Raw genomic sequence first — 26,348 nt, forward strand, 5'->3', positions numbered from 1 at the left:
AATAGAGAAGAGGGGTAACCGAAGCACTTTGAGTTCGCCGTCAGAGAGAGGCCCTCTGTGACTGCACTAATATGGAAGCAAGTCAGTTTAGACCCAACACTCGCTTGACCCTCAGATACTGGTGTGGTGAAACAGTGCAACACTGGGGGTCAGATCAGAACATCGCCTGTGGTCATTCACATTTCATCATCTCCCCTCTGAGCCAACTAAATCTATTGCACAATGCTTTTTTTCAGAGCTGTATACATGTATGTCTTAAAATCTGTGTATTTTTTTTCCCTTTTTTCTTCTTTTATCGCAACACATTGCAAGAGAAATTCTATCTACAACATGTCTCACAATTTAAATAAATCTGCATTCCCCGAATAAACAAAGTCCCACAAGAAAACAAACGAAACACTGCATCAAAACAATTCAAAACAGCCTGAGAGCAAAATACTCTAAAAACTAACGGTATCAGATGCCAACTTTGGTTAAAACAAACGAAAGAAAATACACAGATGAAACAAAACGAAACGTGAAAAAAAAAAAAGACCAAGTATTAAATATCCGTATTAAAATCATTTAAAAATCCAAAATGAAAACTGGGAAATGGGGCAGAGGAGCTATATATATTCTCTATATATTCATTTGTATGTAAAAACGATTTTTGTTTGTCTTTTTCCTTAAATAAAAATATAACACCAACAGTTCTGTGTGATCTCTGTGGCTCAGCTCAGCCGTACTGTACGTTCCCATGATGGCACTCTAGGCTCCCGCTCTTTTGTGCCTGTCACGAGCGGCCGAGTTTAAACAGTACCTCACACAAGATGGCCGCCACGCCAGAGTTCAGCGCGGAGGACAGCGAGATATCAAGAAGCCTGCTCTCGTAGAGCACAAACTCAGGCCTGTTCTCCTCCACTTGGGCCATGGCCAGCAGGGCTTTGGCGGCCCGGCACATCATGTTGATGCTAGGCGGCTCGGGATGGGTGGAGTGTCCCATGTGCAAGAGACTGTGAGGGCTCTGCTGATACTGTGCCATTGCAACACTGTCCTCTAGGAAGCTTATCAAGGCTCCGACGCTGCCCTTGTGCAGGGCAACGGCTCGGGCAGCTGTGGGGTCACCCTGTGCAAGATTGGAGAGAACGGCTACGGCCATCTCGCGGCACACCTGACTCTTTCGCTCACCGACATGCCGCACTAATGTGGCAAAGAGGTGCTCCTGTCTGCTAAAAGGAGGCGTGGCCAGCAGAAGGTCAACGTTTGAGTCTTGGATACTCAGTTTGCACAGACACTCCAGCACCAGCCTCTGCGGTGTGAGCGAAGAGAAGCCATTTGCTGTGCAAAAGGGGTCCTGGGCCTCCGCCGAAGGGCACACCATCCAGTGGAGAAGCCCGTCCAGAATTGGAAGGCAGATACTTTCTGGATAGATGGACAGGTCTAGCTGTCCTGAAATGTTGGCAAGGGTGACCAAGGTGTTCTCACGCAAGGCACCAAGGCAGTCCCACCACCATTCGTCCTTGCTGCAAGCCAGTCCTCGCTCTTCCTCTCGCTGGTAGGTAGGTGGCATCCTTTTCCTTTTAGGGTGCTCATGATGCAGAAGCACAAGTTTTCCGAGAATGAGCACTAAACCTGGGTGCCGAGCCATTTCGCTGTCATTGCCCGGGACGAACGAGAGTCCACGAATGATATTGGACACACAGATGCAGCGCTTTGCCAACTCATCCTGCCAGCCCTCGGCGACCGAAAGAGGTGCTTCATCCCAGCATCGGGGCTCATCCTCCAGCAAGGTAATGCTGCTCTGGTTCTCTCTGTTGCAGAAGGAGAATGATGTCTGAGTTTCACCTCCTGATAAGGTCCCTGGACGAGAACTTAGCATGTCATCCACAGTGGCTGTCAAGTTCTCCTCTGAGGGCCCTGGAAGCTCTCTTTTCAGTTCCTCTTCCCTCCCTTGCTCCTTTTCAACCGTTTCTTGTCCTGGTGCCTGTGCACCTTCTTTAATCTCTGAGGGCTTCTCTTCTTCTTCTTCTTCCCTACGTCTCTCGAAATGGGTCTGGATGTGGGCAGTGGAGTCCCCTCCACCAGCCGTCCAATGCAGAAGCCCGCTGGTGAAATCCCCGGCCAGGCCTAGCAGCTCTGATTGATCCTCCACACAATCAGCCACAGCCTCTCTCTCTTCAACTTTCACTGGGAGTTTGTCATACTTGCTGGCTTGCTTGGGTCTGGGCTCCACTGGTGGACATGGTTCTTTACCAGTGTCGACCTTACCCTCTGCAGAGTCTTCCCTTTTCTCCATATTGAGTGCTGCTTCTGAGCTGCTTGGCTGAGGTTTCTCAGGCTCCACATCTAATCTCTCCACCTGTTCTGAACTGGATTGGCTTTTTAAGTCTTGATTGGAAGGTTGCTCTGTTTCTGTGGGCTCCGAAGATGGACCAAGAAGAGTTTTCTGACCTTCTGTTCCAACTTCATATTCTTCAAGGATCCCAAAGATCTCTATTAAGCACCTTCTGAAATATTCAACAATGAGCTCCAAGAAACCGGGCATCTTGAAAAGGAAAGGAAAAGACACAAAATCCAATACATTCATTATCAAAGTATTTACACCTATCATTTCTTAGAAACCGCTGTTTAATAAGGCCAAAATAAGACTTTTGTTATCATTTCCTAACCTCTGAACACAAGCCTTACAGCCCATTAGTGCCTGGTACACACTTACCTGAGATAGGCCAAAGGAAGACACGGTGTTGTCATCATAAAGCAGGATGTTTATAGTATCCAGGGCCCATGTGCTCTCAGCAAGCAAACCAGACTTCAGGGACATCATCACACGCCAAGCCTCTGGTGTGCCTTAAGATACACAATCATGGTTAAAACCTTGTCAAAAACATTCCATTCAAAAGTTATTACAGGAAGAGGGTTTCTCACCAATTTCTTTGGATGTTAACCTTCGGCGAGGTTTAAGCTGAGGCTGCGTAGCTTCCACAGAGTCCAGTGGGTAAGTGACTTCCCGATGGATTGTCGGGAAGCCTTGCCCAGGAAGACCACTACTTTGAGAGTTTGGCATCAACCCTGGGCCACCTGGCTTTTGCATCTGCTTCATAGAGGCCATCATATGAGCCTTATTGGGTGACATAGAGCCCCCCACAGACCGAGGGAATGGTGAAGGGCTTGGGACTCGAGAGATATGGTTTGGCATCGCTGGAGGAGATTGATAGGAAGAAGGTGGTTGCCGGCTAGCCATGGGGGTTATGGAGCTGGAAGAGGACGAAGAGTGTGGTGGTGGGTAGGGGGATTGACGCTGACCAGGCCACTGACTGTCCTGACTGGCCCTGACTTCTGGATCATCTCCACGGCTCATGGAGGGGTAGGGCGCCCCATGAGCCTGCCGGCCGGGGTAAGGGTAGCTCATGTCATGCCTGGTGTGCCACATGTTCCCTTGAGGACCACCGCTGGAGTTGGAGGATGGAGGTGTTCCACCACTCATCATGCTGTGCTGAGGAGGTCCCTGCCCACCTGGCTGCATGCGATCGCGTCCATATGGATAGGGGAAAGGGCTTTGCATGGGTCTGCGCTCTGGGTAACCATATTGGCTATACATGTCAGGCTGCTGGCCACCAAACTGCAAACCATAGGCTTCACTCTCATGGCGCTTAGCAGGAGGGCCATACATCCCTTCCCCAGGCCGCTTATAACCCTGTAAAAATAGATAAATAAGGTGTCTAAAGTTTGAATTACAGCGGTAAACACAAATATAAACTACAATATTATCACAAAAGGGATGGAATTCGATCACATTTGATGACTGACCTGCTGTTGGGGATACATCCCATGTGCACTATATGGCATACTGTGAGGGTACTGCTGTCCATAGCCGTCATGTCCATGTCTACAGGAAAACGGAAATTACTGTACTCTAGCTCCACACACCAAATACATTCATATACACTTGTCAACTACAATCACTTTATACCTTTGATGAGAAGCGTATCTATTGCCTGAGAACATGCTGGGATCACTATTGGAAGGCACCATGCTGTTCTGATTTCCAGGGGGAACAATTCCCCCCTCTGGACCCATGACATGGTCCGGCCTGTGAACATAAACATTAAATAATGTTAACATGTTGATTTTTTTGAGTTCATGAACTGATGTTAAAGTGTTCTGGCCTACCTCCTCTCAAAGCCAGGGTTGTAGGGGTACTGGGGTCGTGGGCCCATCCCCATCCCTGAGGGCGGTCCACGTGGATACATCTCCTGCATGCCACTGCCTGGCATCTGCCCTGGAATGAAGGGCTCAGAGCCACCTGAAAACAAATTACATTACAAACTTAACAAAAGAAAAAGGATTTGAGTCATGGTATAAATGTATTCGTTTTTTTAAAGTAGAACAGATTAAAGAGTAAATGCATTCATTTATTCAATTTAAACATATTTAAATGTATCAAATTAATAATGTTAGTCGTAAAATACTAAAATTAAGATAAATATACTAACAAAAATGTGACTGACTAAACTAACTCATAGTGAAAAGAAATGTAAGATAAAGTAGCAATAAAAGCTCAATTAAATATTACAAATTTAATCCAGCTCAATTTTGGAGGTGATCAAAATTTTGACCTAGGATTCAGGTCATATTTCCCTGGAATTATTTTCACTGATGACTTGATAATTCTAGCAACATGCATTATAAAGACCATAAACTAGGTCAATTTTGATTTCATGCTGGCTTCAACCTGCAGACACTAGATGGCAGCAGTGTCCAAGCAAATAATTTATATGCACCTCTAAAAAAAAGAAGACACAAGGAGGCAGCAGTGAGCAGACAGAGGAAACGTGGAACCAGCACCATATGGGGTAATTCTTATAGCAACACACCTTTCCTAGCAGCTCCATAGGGATCCTTACTGGTGTCAAACTGCATTCTAGAGGAGGCATCTCCACTGCTTCCCCCATGCATGGGGCCCCGCTTTTGAAAGGCTGGGTCACTGCTTTCAGAGAACGGGTCTTGCACACTAACACCACTGTTTCTAAAGATGTGGGGTAAAACAAGGACAACAAATTAATACAGACACACACACTTACATGAGTAAGGGACACTAAAATACAATGCATCTTCTATATAATATAATGCAATTCAGCCCACCTGCCAGTTTGCTGAGGGGTCACTTGTCCGTGGGGTGTGGACGCTGGTGTTGGTGGCTTTATGTCCCCTGGCATCTCTGTCATAGTGCTGCTGCCTGTAGATTGAGGTGTCTGTGGCCCTTGAAGAGAGCCTGAGTTTGCTGTTGAACAGAGCAAAAATGGAGTACATTACATGAAGGAATTATTATATGCAAAAAATGTGGATGAACTTCTGGGGTGAAAAGTAAGGCTTGGAAAAAAGCTTTTAGCATATTGATGCTTTCTTAATGTTGCAATGCAATAAATTCATATACAGATTTTCATTGAACAGTAAATTGAGATGCACTGAAAACATTTGTAACTGCTTTGCAAAATCAAAACTGATTCTTAGTGATACAATGAACTGCATATTGCCTCAATTTAAATAATGTAAAAGCCTCATTAAAACATAAAACAGCTCATGTGCTATTTTAAAATATATACCCCCACCCCCTTTTTTAAGAAATAATATTCTGATTCTGCTTAAATGGTGTTTTATAAATCTACAAGCAAATGACAATGTCCTAATCGCTTCTTGCAAGCTCGAGGGAAAGAAACCAAAATCTTACAATCCCCAGACTGCATTTCCATAATCCAATAACATTTGAATACAGTAGTTATTAATTTCCATAGAAATGCAATGGCATAAAAGGACGCCATCCTAATAACGTCTGAAATTTCTACGGCTCAGTTGATGCAAAGTAATAAAACCAATTTGCATTTTCCTCCGCACCTCAGAGCAGTAAAAGGTACTTCAAAAGATTTCAGCACGGGGAACAAAAAGAATCGGGGCAGAATGAAAGAACAAGGGAATGAAAGACTGTCTGCTTTACATGTCCTTGATCTGCTGCCAGCCACGAAATCGTCTTTCAGCACTGAAAGTAAACAATACGCGGTGCTACGCTGTAACACTTCCAGCCTGTGTGACCGCCAATGACCTTACGCATGTTTAGAGAGTCGGAGAGGGCGGTAGAGAGAGAAAGTGCTGGCTCACTGGTCTGCATTGAGCGAGGGGTCAGGCTGAGGTCACCTTTGTTTTTATCCCACACTCCTCCCACATTAATCTTCTCGGAGGGAATCCCTCCCCTGCTGTTTGACAGCTCTCTCTCCCTTTTCCTGTGACATCATCAGTCATTAGCCTTAGGAAGAGGGGGACGGGAATCCTTAACCCAGCAGCCTGACGGCTCGGTTTCTCAGCTCTTCCCCCCGTCTGTCTCACTTTGACTCCGTCACCTGTCAGATTTTTAGAGCTCTGTCTAAAGCCGCTCTGCACTCATTATAGGGCAGGCAGACCAGAGCCACATGCAAGTGATGCCGAAAAATCTAAGAATGGCATAAAAATATGACTTCACATTACTTAATTCTACTGCTGTCAAATGATTAATCGCGATTAATCGCATCCAAAGTAAGTTTTTGTAAACATATATATATATATATATATATATATATATATATATATATATATATATATACATACAGACCAAATGTTTGGACACACCTTCTCATTCAAAGAGTTTTCTTTATTTTCATGACTATGAAAATTGTAGTCACACTTGTAGAGCTTACTGTGTATATTTTTCATGTATATATAAATACACATCCATGCATGTACTGTATATATTTAGGAAATACTTGTATTTACATGCATATATGTAGATTAATATAAATTATATTTATAAATATATTTAATATATAAACACTTTTTTATAAAATATATACATGCATGTGTGTGTATTATTTATATATACATAATAAATATACAGTACACACACATATGTTGTGCAGACGAAAACTTTTATTTTGAATGCGATTAATCAATTATTGTTTGACAGCACTACTTAAAGGTCCTGTGACGTGGATTATTTTCTTTTTTTAAATGCTTTTTTAATGTTTCCTGAGGTGTGCTTATATTGTTAGTATGATTTTTACATTTAAAACGTAGAAATAGAAGGGATTTTTCTATCCTGACTTTAGTCCTCTGGCTTGAATGCTCTGTTTGAAGGGGCGTGTCTGCTGTGCAACTGTTGTGATTGGCTGACATCTTCGCATTCGAAATGCGTATTACAAGTGGAACCCCTCTCAAATACTTTTACTACATTTTTTTTACTATTACAGCTGTCGAGATTAACAAATCGTGGAAGTGTTGATTATAGCATTATTTTTTTTTAATCTTTTCCCATCACATGAATTGCTGTAGCAATGAGCATTGAGTAGACAGAGTCTGTTTATCGCGTGAATGCAGTGATCTCGTCATTATTGCAACACGTTTTTTCCCATAAAATGTTTTCACCACAACTAACGGCAAACACAATATCGACATGAATACAGTAAGAGCTGGTCTGACAAATACTCCAGGACATCACTATAACTAATGTTAACTAATGAGCCTTATTGTACAAGGTTACCACATTTTCAAAGACTGGAGGAGCTCTGTATGATATACCGTTCTCTAGAAAACAGCTCCGCTCTGTGAATGTAAGTCTACAGGATTTTTTCTTTAGGAGTTTTGTTGTCTGTAATAGTTATAATCGAAAAATTGTCCTCAACAACCATGCAATTTGATGTCTCACATTCAAGTTTGTCAAAGTTCAATACTAAAGCTAAAATAAAGTTGATCTCAGGGTGCTACGAGAACAGACTATTATAAAACAAATGCTTCTGGTCCTTGATTAAGATTGGCTGAACATAATTTAAGCCTCTGTGAAATACTCTATAAACACACCTGCGACCTAATTACAGCAGTTAATCATCAATATAATTTTGTTGCTGTGTGTTTATTTTATGAAACTTTGCCAAATATATAGTAGTTTATTCTAAAAGCAATTAACCCACGAAACTAGTGAGTTTGAAACAACTAAGGGCCTTTTAGCTCTGCTCTGTGTCATGCTTAGCTACTTTAAAATCACTGTAAATTATGACTTCATGGGCTTTATTGCTTTAGTACATAAATCACGAAGCCTAGCTAGTGATTTGATGGATATAAGCTGTCTTTCTAAAGTCTAACAGTTTGTTCTCTCAATAGCAATGCAGTAAAGTTGTTCACCGGGTGATGGTGGCTGGATCTTGGCCTGCTGCGGCTGCTTCTTGCCGTCTCCCGTAGTGAACACATCGGGTGGGGGTTCCTCTCCGCGCTCCACCTTGCACTCATAGGCGAACAGGTATTGGATGTACTGCTTCTTGAGGGAACTGGCAGAGCTGCTGGATGTCCCCACATTCAGGTGGGTGGACAGCTCTCTCCATTTCTTGTTTTTATTGACCTATTCAAGGAGAGATTTTCAATCAGAAGTTCACGAAGCTGTTCCGCCATCTAACCCTGTGACTGATTCATGAGCCACCAGCAGTTTAACTTAACCAGGCGCTGTATGCATCTTTTTGGATAGCATTTCACTATTACCGCCCACAGAAAACTTGCGGTAAACAAAAGCTTTATTTAAAGTACAGGTCTTTAACATGGGTCTGTTGGAGCTTCTTCTACATATTTTTTGATCTCTTTGAAACTTTTTTTTTTTTTGTTAAAAAATGCATTCGTAAATTTTAAAGCTAAAGCTAAAGAAGCTTAAAGGGTTAGTTCACCCAAATATTAAAATAATGTCATTAATAACTTACCCTCATGTCGTTCCAAACCAGTGAGACCTCCGTTCATCTTCCGGACACAGTTTAAGATATTTTAAATTTAGTCTGAGAGCTCTCAGTCCCTCCATTGAAGCTGTGTGTACGGTCTACTGTCCATGTCCAGAAAGGTAAGAAAAACATCATCAAAGTAGTCCATGTGACATCAGAGGGTCAGTTAGAACATTTTGAAGCATCGAAAATACATTTTGGTCCGAAAATAACAAAAACTACGACTTTATTCAGCATTGTCTTCTCTTCCGTGTCTGTTGTGAGAGAGAGTTAAAAAAAAAAGCAGTTTGTGATATCCAGTTCGCGAACGAGACATTCGATGTAACCGGATCTTTTTGAACCAGTTAACCAAATCGAACTGAATCATTTGAAATGGTTTGCGTCTCCAATACGCATTAATCCACAAATGACTTAAGCTGTTAACTTTTTTAATGTGGCTGACACTCCCTCTGAGTTAAAACAAACCAATATCCTGGAGTAATTCATTTACTCAAACAGTACACTGACTGAACAGCTGTGAAGAGAGAGATGAAGATGAACACCGAGCCGAGCCAAATAATGACTCGTTCACCAGTCGTTCAGATCACCAGTAGTGATGGGAAGTTCAGTTCTTTTCCATGAAACGGTTCTTTCGGACAGTATGATTCAATAAACCGGTTGAAGAAAACCGGTTTCACTGGTTCTTTTGTGCTCGACGTAATGCCTTCTTTGGCGAGGATTGCCCTTGATTCAAGCCTTCGATTTCCCCGCGCTCATAACATTAGCACAGAATCAGTTCAGAATCTATCACCAAAAGAACCAGTTTGGTTCAGACGCTCTGTGTGTCGGTCTGCTTCACGCTGAATCACACATGTGCAGTATCATCAGCTCCTCGGTTATCGAATCGGACGCGTCTGACAGAAATGGTTCTTGACTCGAGAACGAGTCATTATCTGGCTCGGCTCGCTGTTCATCTTCATCTCTCTCTTCACAGCAGTTCAGTCAGTGTACTGTTTGAGTACATTAATTACTCCAGGATATTGGTTTGTTTTAACTCAGAGGGAGTGTCAGCCACATTACACAAATTAACAGCTTAAGTCATTTGTGGATTAATGCGTATTAGAGATGTGAACCGTTTCAAATGATTCAGTTCGATTTGGTGAACTGGTTCAAAAAGATCCAGTTACATCGAATGATTCGTTCGCGAACCGGATATCACAAACTGCTTTTATTTTAACTCTCTCTCACAACAGACATGGAAGAGAAGACAATGCTGAATAAAGTCGTAGTTTTTGTTATTTTCGGACCAAAATGTATTTTTGATGCTTCAAAATGTTCTAACTGACCCTCTGATGTCACATGGACTACTTTGATGATGTTTTTCTTACCTTTCTGGACATGGACAGTATACCGTGCACACAGTTTCAATGGAGGGACTGAGAGCTCTCAGACTAAATCTAAAATATCTTAAACTGTGTCCTGAAGATGAACAGAGGTCTCACTGGTTTGGAACGACATGAGGGTGAGTCATTAATGACATTATTTTAATATATGGGTGCACTAACCCTTTAAGTTTAGCTAAATAGTCAAAGAGCTAAAGAGTCACTGCCCCTAAACTAAAATAAAACAGTAAATAGTACTTTTAAGATGTAAGATTGGTTTAATGCTTTTGTAAGTTAAACATCATAAATAATATAAATTACTGATGCAGATATTTAAATTATTTCCAAAGCTGGTAATTATTAACAAGTTCAAATTTCAAACTAATATTCATATTTAAGATTACATTTGAGTTTACATTTTAATAGTGTTATAAAAATCTTTCAATTTAAAAAGTTCAATTTAACAGCAATAAATACTTCTAAATGTAAAAACAGAGGAAATTAGCATAATTAAAAGTGCTGTCAAGCGATTAATCGCGATAAATCACATCCAAAATGAAAGTGATTGCATAACGTGTATGTTCTGTGTATATTTATTACGTAAATATTTATTTTGGATGCGATAAATCGCGATTAATCGTTTGACAGCACTATTAATAAATATTCAAAATCAGCCAGTATGGTCCTTATACATTTGTGCATCAATAATATAAATTTGTAATGTGGTTGCATTTGATTATAATGTGTCCTTGTCACAATGTAATTAAATAAACTGAGTATTATTAATTAATTTACCTACTATTTAATCGAAAATGGGTAGCACTATAGTAACAATGTTACATGTACTTACTATTATAATAACAATACATTATGCATAATAGAGATTAGACAAACCCTAATACTAACTATATAATAAATAGATATAGTTTATTAATATTACTCAGTACCTAAATGTATAATTACATTCTAACAAGGACACCTTGAAATAAAGTGTAACACTCACAACCTGAAAAAGGTTGCAAACCCGATATAAAGGAAAGTTTGTGTATTTTATGATCTTGGCAGCAGTCACTGTATCCAGGCCAATTTTCTTTTTTTTATAATATTGTTCTTTCACAAACCCTGGGTGAGATCCAGGGTGCTAAAAAAATGCAGAAAGCACGTGCAAATAAATATCACCATCAGCAAGTGCAATGCATTCTCAGTTAACCCCCCTCTGTTTCTTTGATGTCTGTGATTGATGCTTGAGACAGATCTGAGGAAGGATATGAGAGGTTTCGCCATTCTTTTAACATGCATTTCAAAGCTCTGCTCCTTTAAAACCCCAGCACGATCACACAGAGCCCAAAAGAGCTGCAGCATCAGCCTTTCTGGACTTCACTCACCATAGCCAAGCCTCCGATTTCTCGAACACAGAGGTAGAGACGGCACAGATCCAGCGGCTTCTTGCCTACAGAGGGCAGGTTGGGGACAGGCGTGCCCCTCTCCTCCATGAAGGCGATGTAGCCATCCACCCATGCCCTCCTCTCCGGCTCACAGCCCATGTCGTACAGTCGTGTTATCCTCTCGTTTGTCATGTTCCCCGAGCTGTGCTTCTAGAGTGGATGGGTACAGAAGAGAGTAAGATGTATCGCCATCGACACACCCATACTGCACGCATACTGTGAGCCCATCATTCTTTGTCCTAAGAGTAAATGCTATCCACATTGCTCAATATGTCCCATTTTGACAGCTACCTAGAAAGCACAGATTGTGATGCACAGAGACTGGCATGAGTATTTTGCATGGCACCGTTGGCACGAAAATTGCATGTATGCTATTAGCCAATGGTATCTTGTGCTAAAGTACAAGTAAACAAGCAGGTGATTTCATTGATTTAGGATGTCTATACAATAGAGACAGCTCTGATGGATATAGACTGCTGAAATTATCACTGGTTAACCTGCTTACAACAGAGTGCATAGTCACAAGATATATATTTTTTTTAAGGTTTTGGTTGCATGATGGAAGATCAAAAACTCTTTTCTGTCCTTGTGATGCACCATGTTCACTGAGATCAATGCATTTGCAATTTTTGCTGGTGAAGCGTAAAGTCTAGTATGTTGGCGCCATTATATTACTCAGCAGGGTAAAGTATCACTACATTAACCCTAACTCTGCACCAGCACTGTGACTGGAACTACTGTTACTGTGAACACTTTGCAAAATGCTTAAAACTGTAAACACATTTCAAGGGTTAGTTCTCACAAAAATAAATCTACGCAATGATACATTCAAAATTTGTGTCGCTTAATTGAAAGTCATTGAAAGTGGTTTTCATGATTAAAGCAAACAGAGCTGAACTTAAGTTTACCATTTATGATGTATGTGCACTGATCAATGTTTATATGTAAATAAACGCCTATTAATTGAATATGTTCACCATATCTTAGATTAAACCCCATAAATCATATGGATCACTGTTATTTTGTCTTATGTCAACTTTATTGAAGCGTTAATGTATTGGTTGAATGGACTGTCAACTAAGGGACTGAAATCTCTAAGGTTTAATTAAAATATCTTTCATTTTGTTTCACTTTTCAAGTCTGTAACAGTGTAGGCTGATTATTTTAATTTGTTCTTACATGCTCTTACTAAATTATAACAAATAAATTATGCATTATTACATGCAAGTAACCCTAAACCAAACCCTAAATCCTAACCCTACCCATATAGTATGGCTGGACGATATGGCCACAATTTATATCACGATATATTTCTTAATTTCGGTCGATACGATATAATTCCGATATTGATATGAACATTATTAAAAAAGCCTCATAAAACTGCCAAGAATGGCCACAACAGATGTCTGTGACTACAAACTTATGAAAATTCATTTGCCAAGTCTATGAAACCTACTCCTATAAAACTATATAATATTTTAGGGGGGTGGCACAAATGAATAAATGTTCACCTTTTATTTGTATTTAGCCTTCATACAAACAATAAATATGAAATCACTATCAAATAAACATCTCATACTCACCTTATTAATATTAATATCTTTAGGCTATAACTATAGGCGAACATACACTACCAGTCAAAGGTTTTTGAAAAGTAACAATTTGAAATATTTTTATTATTTAAAATAACTGTTTTCTATTTGAAAATATAATTTATTCCTGTGATTTCAAAGCTATATTTTTAGCATCATTACTCCAGTCACATGATCCTTCAGAAATCATTCTATGATTATTATTATTATGTTGAAAACAGCGGAGTGGAATTTTTTTGGCTTCTTTGATGAATAGAAAGTTCAGAAGAACAGCAGAAATAAAAATCTTTTGTAACATTATAAATGTCTTTATCATAACTCTTGATCAATATAAAGCATCTTTACTAAATGTAAGTACTAATTACAACAACTAAAATGTCTTTAGAATTTTTTTTACAAAATCTTTTTATTTCAAATAAATGCTATTCTTTGGATCTTTCTATTCATCAAAGAATCCTGAAAAAATGTACTCAACTGTTAAAAATATTGATAATCAGCAAATTATATAAGAATGATTTCTGAAGGATCATGTGACACTGAAGACTCGAGTAATGATACTGAAAATGAGCTTTGATCACAAATAAATTACATTCTTAAATATATTCAAATAGAAAGCAGTTAAAAATATTGCAGAATTGTACCGCTTTTGGTGTATTATACATCAAATAAATGCATGCTTAGTGAGCAGAAGATAATTCTTTAAACAAAAAAAAATTGTACTGTGCAAAAACCTTTGCCTGGTAGTGTAGACTGATTATTCTTCTAGATTGAAACGTGCTTCAACCAGGATAAAGAGTATGAAATGTACTCCGAGTTGCTTCAGAAAACAAAAAAATGAGCAACAACAAAGCATGTTGCTGGAATATATATTGATATTGAATTATTGTCCAGCCCTACCATATCATAAATTAATATTACTCAGTACTTAAATGTATAATTGCACTGTAACAAAGAAACCTTTAAATAAAGTGTAACCCAAAAGTTTAATGGGTTTGGAAAAGGGATTTAATGATTAACCGCAAGCCGCTTGAAAATCGATTCAAATATGTGACTATTCAAATCAGTTGAGATGCTAATCAAATCTTGATTCATTTAGGGGTTGAAGTTTATATGACTGCATGTCTGAGGGGAACTTACTGTCTTTAGAAAGGGTTAGATGGCATTTTTTATTTTTATCTTGCCTCTGTATAATGCATATTAAAGTTCATAAGTGCAGTGCTGCTTTGTTAACAGTGCAAACCAAGGTAACGCTTAAAGTCCCACCTGCTTGCAGAGAGTGAATCTGCATCCCATTCAACTCGTCTGCTGTTTCTGTTTCATGCTGATCTTCTTTATGTATAGTTTCACAAAACTGAAGCAAAGTCCTTTTAAGACGTCGTGTCACTCGCCGGCCATCTTTGAAACGCCTCTTGGGCATGCAAGTGTTATCTCTTTGAATGGGGAAACATTAAATTTTCCAAAACTGTTCACTAAGCTTGTGATTAAATTTCATATTTAAAATGACCAATTAAATTTGACAACAACGGTGTCATAAATGTTGTTACTTTTGCTCAAATAGCGTTATAAAAAGCTTATTTTTCACGCACGTCTCAGAGCACTGACTGTTCTATAGCAACCGGGATGACTTTACCAATCAGTGATTGGCTCTTTCATTCAGAAGGCGGTGCTTCCTCTGACTGAGCGGCCAGATTAAGCGCTTCTTTTTTTTTTTCATTCAAAACTCTATGAGTGATATGTCTTGGGTATTCTAGTCTTTGACTGAAGTCAAACTATTCTGTTTTTGCTTCAAATTTCGATATTATACAATCTAATTTAGATTAAAAACTGTTCATACTGAATGTATGCAGCATCTTTGTTTGGATCATGATTAAAATGCAGTAGTTGCCTCTTGTTTTAAGTGGAAAGAGCACATACAAAGCCTTATTTTGTTTATATGAAGAGATTTCTTTTATTTGTGTTATTTATTTGATTTGGGGCTTGTTTTAAAATTCAATTTAGTTTTGTTATTTACACTTACATTATATTTAAATTTGGTCATTTAGCAGATGCTTTTCTCCAAAGCGACTTACAAATGAGGACAACAAGAAGAAATCAAAACCAATAAAAGAGCAATAATATGCAAGTGCTATATAAGTATATTATTATAGTGTTATATTTCAATTTCACAAAGAAACATGCAGCATTTTGTCCAAGCAATAATAAAAGGACACATTTAATTTATAATTGGTCATCTTATATATAAGAAGAAAAAAAAATGAATCAAAACCGTGAATCGATTCAAATCGTGACTTCTTTGTGTATTGTTTTATCCCTAGTTTGGAATGACATGATGATGAGAAATGGATTTGTAATTTAGTAACAGAATTTTCATTTTTGGTAGGACTATCCCTTACAATCAAGAGACTCAAAAAAGACACCCTTTAATGTGGCTTGTGGAAAGGTGGTACTAGCCAAGTTACATGTTATGCAAACTGTCTAATAATCCCTGGCTGTTCTTTGAAAAGTCAGCAGCGAACAGTGTCCATGTTGAAAGTGTTTTAACTTTACATTGCAAAGCTTGACTAATGCACAATTTGGCAGAGCATGCATCACTTTCGAGTCACCACATTGCTGAACATTTCTATGATTCGGGGCTTAAATCCTCACAAAACAATAAGAACTGATTTCTCATTCAAACTTTCCTGAAAATCTGATCCACCATGTACAAGTTATCTGTGAAGTCATCCCCAAACCCTCCTCTCGAATGCATTTCATAAGGATGATATTTCCTTTTACCAGGGTATCTAGCGTCAACCCCAAAATTAATTGCATTTGAATAAACTTTCATTTAAAGTTAAAAACATTGGCAGTAATATTACAAGAATTTTTTTTACCAGTGTTAGAGACACAACAAAAAACTAATAACTACACTGATGTATCTCAGCAGTTTTTTTTTCTTCTTTTTTTAATTTTTGTACAGTTTTAAAATAGCTTCTATGACACAGGATATTACTGAAAAAAGAAACTAGGAAGTGGATAACAATCTTAAAGAGAAAAGTCTCATTACATCATATCTGAGGTCAAAACAGCTCACACCATCAAACAGGGGACTTAAATAACCACAGAAGGAGGAGGAAAGCCAGGAAAATCCAGAGAAGATAGTAAAGGAGCATGAGGCACTTACAGGGCTGCTGGGGTTCTTTGGCCAGGCAGGGCTGCTAATGCTATCGCTGTCGTCCCCCTGATAAGAGGACAGACTAGCTGGGCTGGGGGACAGAGGGGACGGGGTGGGGGGCTGGGACAAACACTGAGAACCGTAGTTGTCCTGTGATGGAGAACGCATTGGGGAACAAAAAACACATTTAATGGAGGGACAGCTTTCAGATCACCTTTTCACCTTGACCACATAATTGATGCGCGATACAGCTGCCTTTGATGTAATGTAAAAATTAACACAAATTTATAGCAGGAAATTTACCAACAGCATGATTATGAGTTTTATAAAACAGCTCAAATAAAGGCACTTCTGTTTTTGTGATGTTTTCTACATTTCATTAAAAGCCATCCTCTGCCATGAGAAAAAAAAAAAAAACTAAAACGTATAGAGATTATTGTGAACCAGGATGAAAACTGAGGGAGTTCTTTGAGAATTATTTCAAGTGACAGAACTACTTTCCTCTAATCAGTAAGGGGACAAAACAAAACATCACGTTGAATTACAGATGAAACAAAACCACAGGAAAAAAAAAAAAGACATCCAGACGCGAGAATGGAAAGCTATGCCAGTGCGCCATATTTCAACCAATCAAATGAAAGCTGAACTTAATGACACAATGAAGTTCTGATGAAAGTAAGGGCAATGACTGAGAAAGAACGAGTTATACAGAAGAACATTTTGAAATAAGGTCTTCCGGAGCTTACGTGAGCTCTCATTAGGACACATGAGAGAATTATACTCCTTTGCTTACTGAATAACACACTGAAAAGGAACACTATTGAAGAACTACATGCTTTCGGCGCTCATTTTAGGGCGTATAAATAAAAAAATGATACATTAGAAGAGCTACAAGCAGTGTGTGTTAAATATTTCCTCTCACATAATCTGAAATTTGGTCACATTCTGACATTCCGTTTCAATTTATTCAATTTCCTGCGTATGCTCGATTAAACATGTTTGTGCTTATAAATTGGGGATCTAAATTTAGTAGATTTTGGTAATGAGTATTATTATAGCAATTAGGCCATAACAACCAGTATAATTAAAGTGTTTAAATTCCAGTGGCAAGTAATTTGTTTGTACAACTCTACACAATCACAGCCAATCAGAAGACAGTCGATATTTAATATACAAGTACTAGAAGCAGATTAGACCAACAAGATTTCAGTGTAGACTGGACTACATTTACATTTTATCACACCGCTGCTCCTTGTTAGGACTGACTGATGCAGTTTTTTCATCTTCACTAAGCATGTATTAACAAAGTCATGGGTAAAGTAAAGATCAGAGGGTGTGTATATAATTCAACAAAGAAGGTTTAAGAGTAGTGCTATAATTCAGTTATCTGTGAGCATCTTAAAGAGGGAGAAAGATCTGTTCATACCTTTGGTTTAGGAGGCTCTGTGGTGGGTGTGCTGCCCTCCTCCTTTTTGGGATCGGTGGGCATCATGCTGTCCCCTGAGCCTGTCATGGGCCCTACAGAAGACTCTGACACTTAGACTGCGCCATCCATTTTCCACAAAAATATTAGGCGGCACAAAAAAAACATTTTTTGAGCACCAAATTCGCATATTAGACTTTCTGAAGGATCATGTGACACTGAAGACTGGGTTAATGATGCTGAGAAATTCAGCTTTGCTATTACAGGAATATATTACATTTTAAAATAGTTTTTTCAGATTATAATATCATTTAACAATATTAATGTTTTTACTATATTTTTTATATAACGTTTTATAAATAACATTCTTATGCAACCACAATGAGACAACATTAAAGGGGTCATATGTGGTGTATTAGGTGTGACAGAATATGTTGACATGCTTTAATGTTCAAAAAACACATTAATTTTCAAATACTGTACATTACTGTAGGTCCTCTATGCCCCGCCTCTCTCAAACGTTTTCTACAAATTCGCTCCTTCTGGCAAGCATAGTCTGCTCTGATTGGCCAACTGACCAAGTGCATTGTGATTGGCTGAACACCGCAAGCACTCGTCGGAAATGTAACGCCTTTTTCCATAATTGCGAGCTTCATATTTCAAATAAAAGACAGTTAATAATGTCCTTAGTTTTACCATAAGTTCAAGCCTGAAAGGGGAACAGAGCTGTGTGACAGACACAGTGATGAAGCTCGTATGTGTTTGCAGTAGTGTTTTCACGGTACCAAAATTTCAGTACTCGGTACCGATACCAGTGAAAATCCATGGTTCCCGGTACCAAAGCAAAACACAAAAATATGCTAAAAAAAAAAAACTTTTTATCACTAAAAATAAAACCAATGCCATTCTTTATACTTATTTACGGTTGTGTTTAAAGTTTTTCTACAAGTAATATAATTATGAAAACAGTAAACAAGTTTCACCCAAATTTAATTTCTCTTTTAATGAAGTTTAAACACTTATTAAACATTTATTTTTTGGTAAATAAAGGGGATTTGCTATTAAAATTAAAACATATCAGTAAGTTTCCATACTATATACGGTGAATAACTGTAATTACATTTAATGTAATTTTTCAGTAAAATAACGTTAAAATTACAGTTTTTGGAAGTGAAAAAGAAAAAGTCATTGTTGAATTTACAGTGAACAACTGTAAATTGACACTCCCAGAATTCCCTGCATGACACTTCATAATTTCTTTTTTTTAATTGAAATAACTAGGTTTCTTTTTTTCTTATCAGTTGTGTACATTAGGGTTTTATCTTTCATCTAAAGTTGTTAAATTAATGTTTATTGCATTATTTCAGTATCATGTGTGTGTTTGTCACAGAATATGTTTTACCCTGAAATGGTAAAATGTTTGTGAAGTGACTCAGAACAGTTCTGGTGATGTTGTTGATGTATTTGTCCTCATTGAGACGGCAGATGCGGAAATCACTGCAAGCATCTAGCGATTCAGTCTATGTAGTAAACAAACCCGCACGTCTCTGCCATTCATTCAATCACACAGAGATGCGCAGAACATGCAGGATTCAGATTTCAACCAACTTTTGCGGCTTAACATTTACAGATACTGGTCCATATGGATATTTGATCTGATTAATTTATGCTAACTTTGACAAATTCCGTGACTGTCCACATTAAAATGTAAGTTTCATTTTCATGACTGGATTTAGAGATTCCGTCCACGTTTTCTGCTTCTTAAAGAAACCTGGTGAGATTTTCATTTTTTTAGTACCGACTTGGTACCGGAGTACCAGGTCTTTTGACAACACTAACTCTCTCTCTCGCACGCACACACACACACATACACAATGCGATGCGATGCACAAAACTCAGCATTTGAACATTCAATAGCAAATACTTAAACTAATAACAAAACAAACATACAGTATCTGATTCAGACGCACCAGATTGTCATAGCAAAGTCAGAATGACCTCCTCTCCTAGGTTCATGAAACGGTCGTTCATAAAATGCGTTGCTGTTCTGTTGTAAGTAATCTTAAAGATTCCTATATGCATCTACTTTCAGAAGGCAAATAAAGTGCTTTTGCTTTTGCACAGATATACACAGCATCTCCCTGACATGACTGCTTCAACACTAACTGCGGTTACTGAAACCACGCCTTCTTTCTTTGTGTGAACTTTTGCCACACAGTGATGTAGACATGTGGGGGCGTGTCTGAATGAGCCGTTTTAGACACAGTCTTAAATTTGATAAAGATTATCTCTTTGGATTTCAGACTTCAGTCTTTACAACTTTACAGATCTTCTTTATGCACCAAGAGCTTGTAACACTCCAAAGAGAAAGGAAAAATTGAAAACGCATCATATGACCCCTTTAAAAAAGATCTTACTGACCCCAAACTCTTGAGCTATAGTGTCAAATGATTAATCATTATTCATTTTCTTTATTAATGAAAAACTGTGCAAGATTTGTACTTCTTGTCACATGAATATATCAGTGAAAACTCTAAACACGCACCTGTGGGCATTGTGTTGTAGGACGGTCCTTGAGGGATCATCCTGGCTGAGCTGTTGCTCGGTGGATGGTTGTAGGGGCCTCCAGGACCCATCCCAAGCATGTGGGGCCCACCCTGATACCCGCCTGGCCTATGGACAACAGCACACAAACATAAGGACACCAACAAAGCTTAAGAGCCTGTTTAAGATGTGAAGAGTTCATTGGTGAGGTGTTAGTACACTTCTTTTCTTCTTTGTTTTCTTTTAGCTGGCAAGCAACACATATGCAGGTACAGTAGAGAGGGTTAAGACATTCAGAATTAATACGCAAAGTTAAAAGAAGTGAATCCTGTGTTGTCTATACACTATGCTAAATAGCCATACACCATGTTAATGTGAAATAAAAATAAATAATCAGTTTTGATTATATCTTAAGGGTCAAGTACACACAAAAATCAGTTCATGTTGCTCCAAACTCATATGCTGTTATATTTTTTATGGAAAACACAGCAAACATTTAAAGCATCTTCACACAGCTTTTCTTGTGAAATTTAATGTGACAACTTTTTGTGAAAACAGACTGAAATATAAGTCATTATTCAGTGAAAATATTCTGTTCTGCTACATCTCTCAAATCCTATTCTCCATTTCTCTACATATGTGAGAACCAATGCTGTTTTGGCAGAAATTATGTCAATTCTGTGACCTGATGTGCCTGCCAATGAACCAATTTTATATCTTAATGCAAAAAATGAAGATTTCAAAACAACAGAGGCCAGCTGTTAAGTTGTTTAATGTTAATGGGTCATATGATGATGCTAAAAAGAACATTATTTTGTGTATTTGGTGTAACGCAATGTGTTGACGCAGTTTAAGGTAAAAAAAAAAAAAAAAAACATTTTCCACGTACTGTACAGTATTGTTGCTCCTCTATGCCCCGCCTTTCTGAAACACTTCGATTTTTACAAAGCTCATCGTTCTGAAAAGCAAGGTGTGATCTGATTGGCCAGCTATCTAGTGCGTTGTGATTGGCTGAATACCTCAAATCCTAGAATCACATCATATGACCCCAAGTTGTTTGATGATTACTGTATAGTACTTTAATGCCCTTTTCTGCCCATTTTGGAAAGAGACAGTGTACAAAAAATAAATGCAAAAATTCCCCTTTTGTTTTCAACAGGAAAAAATAACAGCATACAGGTTTGGAAAGACACAATCTATGAATTTCTATTCACTTTAACTCTTAGCGTTTTGCCGTTCTCTTCTCCTGTCCGTGTAAAAACTATATGCTTAAATTTCTTAAATGCTCAGAGTAGAACACAGCCACGGTGAAAGGAGGAGAAAGGAGAGGCTTATGCAGAGCGCTTGGCTTGTGTCATTTCTAGCGGATGCCAGGAGTCTCAAGCAGAGTAAAGCCATCCAGCCAGGGGTCCGAATTTGAACCTACCCATACAGCTCAGCGTGAGGCTGGCCCTGGCTTTGCCCAGAACTGTAGTGAGGGTGATGGGGTTGAGGGATAGGGAAGGAGGCTGGACGTCCTCCAGGCCCAGACAGGCCCAGGTATACAGGGGACCTGCCAAAGGAAGGCCTGAACCAGGGGAAGAGCATAAACGTCTCCTTGGTGCTTATTCACTTTCAACAGAAATGACAACTCAAAGATGCGCTGAGTAATTCCATGTTTGGCCCTGTCCCAAATGCCGCCTTCAGCATTATTTGGAGACATACAGCCGAATAGACTGCTGAGTAGTAGCCAACCAGTGAGGCATAAGCAAAATGACTTAATGCACGTGCATAAAAGTTACAAATGGGGACTGTTGACCAGTGCTTCATGGTATGGTCAATATGACAACATAGTAATATTTGAGTTAAAAAGGTGTGGCTTAATTCAAATATCTTTATTAAATATCAATCTGAATAAATGTCATTAAAGGGATTGTTCACTCAAAAATGAAAATGAAAACCAATGAAGCCTGTTTGGTCACCAACATTCTTTAAAATGTCATCTTTTGCATTTCACTGGAAAATGAAAACCATAATCATAGCATACAATTACATTTAAATAACGCCTGGCAGAATTTTCATTTTTAACTGAACTATCCCTTTAACTATTTTATGCAATCTAGACCAAACATAGCATCTTGTTCTAGCTAAGCAGGAGGAGACATCAGGTTCTGATTTACCTGGGCTGTCCAGAGGGGACTGGGTTCTGCTGGCCTGATGCAGGGCCACTTTCATGGGGTTTGCGACTGACGTTGAGAGGAGGTGGACCCATTCCTGGGCCAGCAGACTGAGGCATATTGGGTGAGGCTGCAGCCACACTGCTGGAGCCTGCTGGGTACGGCCGGCCACCGGCTGCATGCCCTGGTCCACGAGCCGTGGTCACAGAGCCACAGGGTTGCCCTGGACCCTGCCCGTGCATTGGACTGCTGGCATTCATGGCAAGACTGTTGGCCATGCCTGGGCCGGGGCCGCTGTAGTTGGCACCTGGTGCCCCGCCATAGTTAGGAGGGCGTGGGTAGTTACCTAGAGATAAACAAGACTAATGTAAAGCCATAATAATATAAGTGCAACTCAAGAAACATAAAAAAAAATGCATGACCCCTTTAAGAGTTAAAAACTGTGCAACTTTTTAACAAAACATGCCAAGACCCCTGCACTCTGTTCCATTCCATCATATTTGCTTCCTCTTGATGAAAAAAAACAAAAACAATAATTGTTAATTGTTTCCAAACAATTATAAACACAACCCAGAAAAAAAGCATTTACAATGAAATCAATGTTGCAATGTTACTCAATTTTCAAACCTTGATTATGGCCGTGTTAACTTTATTTTATTTTTTATTTGATTGATGCATAGGATGGTGCAAAAGGAGAAAACTCAAAAGCAGTCACAATTTTAGTCAAAACTGCTTAAATATCTGAAAACAAATACTTTGTATATGTTACCCTTGGGAGATATCATCAGGAAACATGGTGTTAGCTTTCACTGTTATGCTGATGATACTCAGCTCTATATTTCTTCGCAGCCCGGTGAAACACACCAATTTGAAAAACTAATGGATTGCATAGTCGATATAAAAAACTGGATGACGAGTAATTTCTTACTGCTAAATTCTGAAAAAACAGAGGTGTTAATTATAGGACCTAAAAACTCTGCTTGTAATAACCTAGAACACTGTCTAAGACTTGATGGTTGCTCTGTCAATTCTTCGTCATCAGTTAGGAACCTAGGTGTGCTATTTGATCGCAATCTTTCCTTAGAAAGCCACGTTTCTAGCATTTGTAAAACTGCATTTTTCCATCTCAAAAATATATCTAAATTACGGCCTATGCTCTTAATGTCAAATGCAGAAATGTTAATCCATGCATTTATGACCTCAAGGTTAGATTATTGTAATGCTTTATTGGGTGGTTGTTCTGCACGCTTAGTAAACAAACTACAGCTAGTCCAAAATGCAGCAGCAAGAGTTCTTACTAGAACCAGGAAGTATGACCATATTAGCCCGGTCCTGTCAACACTGCACTGGCTCCCTATCAAGCATCGCATAGATTTTAAAATATTGCTTATTACTTATAAAGCCCTGAATGGTTTAGCACCTCAGTATTTGAATGAGCTCCTTTTACATTATAATCCTCTACGTCCGCTACGTTCTCAAAACTCAGGCAATTTGATAATACCTAGAATATCAAAATCAACTGCAGGCGGCAGATCCTTTTCCTATTTGGCGCCTAAAACTCTGGAATAACCTACCTAACATTGTTCGGGAGGCAGACACACTCTTGCAGTTTAAATCTAGATTAAAGACCCATCTCTTTAACCTGGCATACACATAACATACTAATATGCTTTTATTATCCAAATCCGTTAAAGGATTTTTAGGCTGCATTAATTAGGTAAACCGGAACCGGAAACACTTCCCATAACAACCTATGTACTTGCTACATCATTAGAAGAATGGCATCTACGCTAATATTAGTCTGTTTCTCTCTTATTCCGAGGTCACCATAGCCACCAGATCCAGTCTGTATCCAGATCAGAGGGTCACTGCAGTCACCCGGATCCAGTACGTATCCAGACCAGATGCTGGATCAGCACCTAGAAAGGACCTCTACATCCCCGAAAGACAGCGGAGACCAGGACAACTAGAGCCCCAGATACAGATCCCCTGTAAAGACCTTGTCTCAGGGGAGCACCAGGACAAGACCACAGGAAACAGATGATTCTGCTGCACAATCTGACTTTGCTGCAGCCTGGAATTGAACTACTGGTTTCGTCTGGTCAGAGGAGAACTGGCCCCCCAACTGAGCCTGGTTTCTCCCAAGGTTTTTTTCTCCATTCTGTCACCGATGGAGTTTCAGTTCCTTGCCGCTGTCGCCTCTGGCTTGCTTAGTTGGGGACACTTCATCTACAGCGATATCGTTGACTTGATTGCAAATAAATGCACAGACACTATTTAACTGAACAGAGATGACATAACTGAATCCAATGATGAACTGCCTTTAACTATCATTTTTGCATTATTGACACTGTTTTCCTAATGAATGTTGTTCAGTTGCTTTGACGCAATGTATTTTGTTTAAAGCGCTATATAAATAAAGGTGACATTGACATTGACATTGAAATGATCAGTGGGCCATAAGTAGTTTTATGCTGACACTCTTGGGAGCGTCTACGTTTACATGCACAATTTTTGGTTCAATCGGACTGAATTCTTTCTGATTGATGAATCTGATTGTAGTGTTTACATAAATGCTAAATAAAGTGATCAGGTTGTTGTGTGCATTTATATGTCACAAGCTTCAAATCAGAATTGATTTTCTTTTACATGCACACACAGCACAAACAGAGTTTCTCACTGTTTGCACATAATAACAACTTTCCTAGATGGTTTCTTTGTATGTTTTTAACAGCAGAATAGATATTTATACATTAATGGATAAATATACTGTACATATAAACCACTGTGCCATGCTGCTCATATTTATCATGCAAAAAAATTTAATTAATTTTTTAATTTTTAATATTTTTATAATGACAGAACAGCATTTATACAACACTTTATTCAAAAGAAGAGCTGCTCGTTCGGCGCGTCATACGTCATTACGTTATTTCTGCGTCATTGCACATGCGCACTCCTTTCAGTTTCGTGGTTCAATCTGATCGAGTGTTTACATGCACTCTCAATCAAAGAAGGAATAAACCACCCCCTTCAATCCGATCGAAATGTAATTCGGATTGAGCTCAATCGGATCAATTAAAGTGTTTACATTAAGGCTTTTCAGTCCGATTGAGCCATCAATCCAATTACAAATGGATTATTTGGTTGCATGTAAACGTAGCCATTGTAATGGATATTCATGAAATGACCAGAAGGATGTTATACATGCCTGAAACAATGTTAATTTTTGGAAAAAAAAAATAAGGGTCCATTTTGATCTAAAAGAAAGTCTAAATTCTGCATACATCGTTCTTTTCTTTATCTGTTTCTTCTCAGGCAGTCAAATGATCAGATCTTTGTGGGAGAACATTGGAAGGCAGTGAAGTCTGGACACATTTCAGCCAAATTTTTTCAAAACTAGTGTTCAACCACAGCCCCAGCAATTATGTCTCCTCATGACATGTTTCAAGGGCAACCATCTGAGGACATTCAGCCTGACAACCACTGGACGCCAAGTTTCTCAGGGGACGAGACATCATGTTCACTACGTGACCGAGTTTCGTCTAACATGCTGATGTGCATAATGGGCATAAATTTAATTGTGCCCGGATCGCTGCTTGGCAGGAAGTTTGCCAAGCAGCATTTTAGTCACAATTAGAACTGGGATTTCTACTCCTCAAGCTGTCGAAACGTTGAGATCTCTGGCTCATTCAGGTTTCAAGAGTTCCCTGTGGAAATCAGAGAGTCTTGGCATGTTTTCCGCTTTCCCAGTGTAAAAATGTATTCCAAAATCACATGAAGAAGGTTGGTTGGATGCTGGCTTTTTGCCCCCGTTCTGTAGTTACACTGAATCGAGACCCTTAACAAGCTCCTTCACGGTGGGGAGGATGGGCACTCCAGCCTGCACGGATGTAGACATGGACCTGGAGCAA

The 26,348-nt window shown here is 39.0% G+C and overlaps 1 protein-coding gene across 6 annotated transcripts in view; it reads right to left on the reverse strand.

The window, feature by feature from the left end:
* Positions 1–536: 536 nt before the first annotated feature.
* The window catches only part of LOC132107067 (AT-rich interactive domain-containing protein 1B-like), an 84,035-nt gene continuing 58,223 nt past the window's right edge, over positions 537–26,348 (reverse strand). For 3 of the 6 annotated variants that reach the window (XM_059513222.1, XM_059513223.1, XM_059513221.1), the window contains exons 8-22: positions 22,438–22,780; positions 21,705–21,845; positions 20,280–20,407; positions 17,738–17,829; positions 16,321–16,461; positions 11,506–11,715; positions 8,182–8,395; positions 5,122–5,260; positions 4,854–5,005; positions 4,150–4,282; positions 3,950–4,069; positions 3,787–3,865; positions 2,905–3,673; positions 2,696–2,826; positions 537–2,524 (exon numbers count right to left, since the gene is read on the reverse strand). In XM_059513222.1, coding sequence (XP_059369205.1) covers positions 773–2,524; positions 2,696–2,826; positions 2,905–3,673; positions 3,787–3,865; positions 3,950–4,069; positions 4,150–4,282; positions 4,854–5,005; positions 5,122–5,260; positions 8,182–8,395; positions 11,506–11,715; positions 16,321–16,461; positions 17,738–17,829; positions 20,280–20,407; positions 21,705–21,845; positions 22,438–22,780 — 4,544 coding nt within the window. In that variant the 3' untranslated portion in view covers positions 537–772. The remainder of the gene's footprint in view (positions 2,525–2,695; positions 2,827–2,904; positions 3,674–3,786; positions 3,866–3,949; positions 4,070–4,149; positions 4,283–4,853; positions 5,006–5,121; positions 5,261–8,181; positions 8,396–11,505; positions 11,716–16,320; positions 16,462–17,737; positions 17,830–20,279; positions 20,408–21,704; positions 21,846–22,437; positions 22,781–26,348) is intronic. The other 3 variants (XM_059513226.1, XM_059513224.1, XM_059513225.1) reach the window with 2 other exon arrangements.

The sequence above is a fragment of the Carassius carassius genome, chromosome 27, assembly GCF_963082965.1.
Source record: "Carassius carassius chromosome 27, fCarCar2.1, whole genome shotgun sequence".
NCBI classification, from domain to species: Eukaryota; Metazoa; Chordata; class Actinopteri; order Cypriniformes; family Cyprinidae; genus Carassius; species Carassius carassius.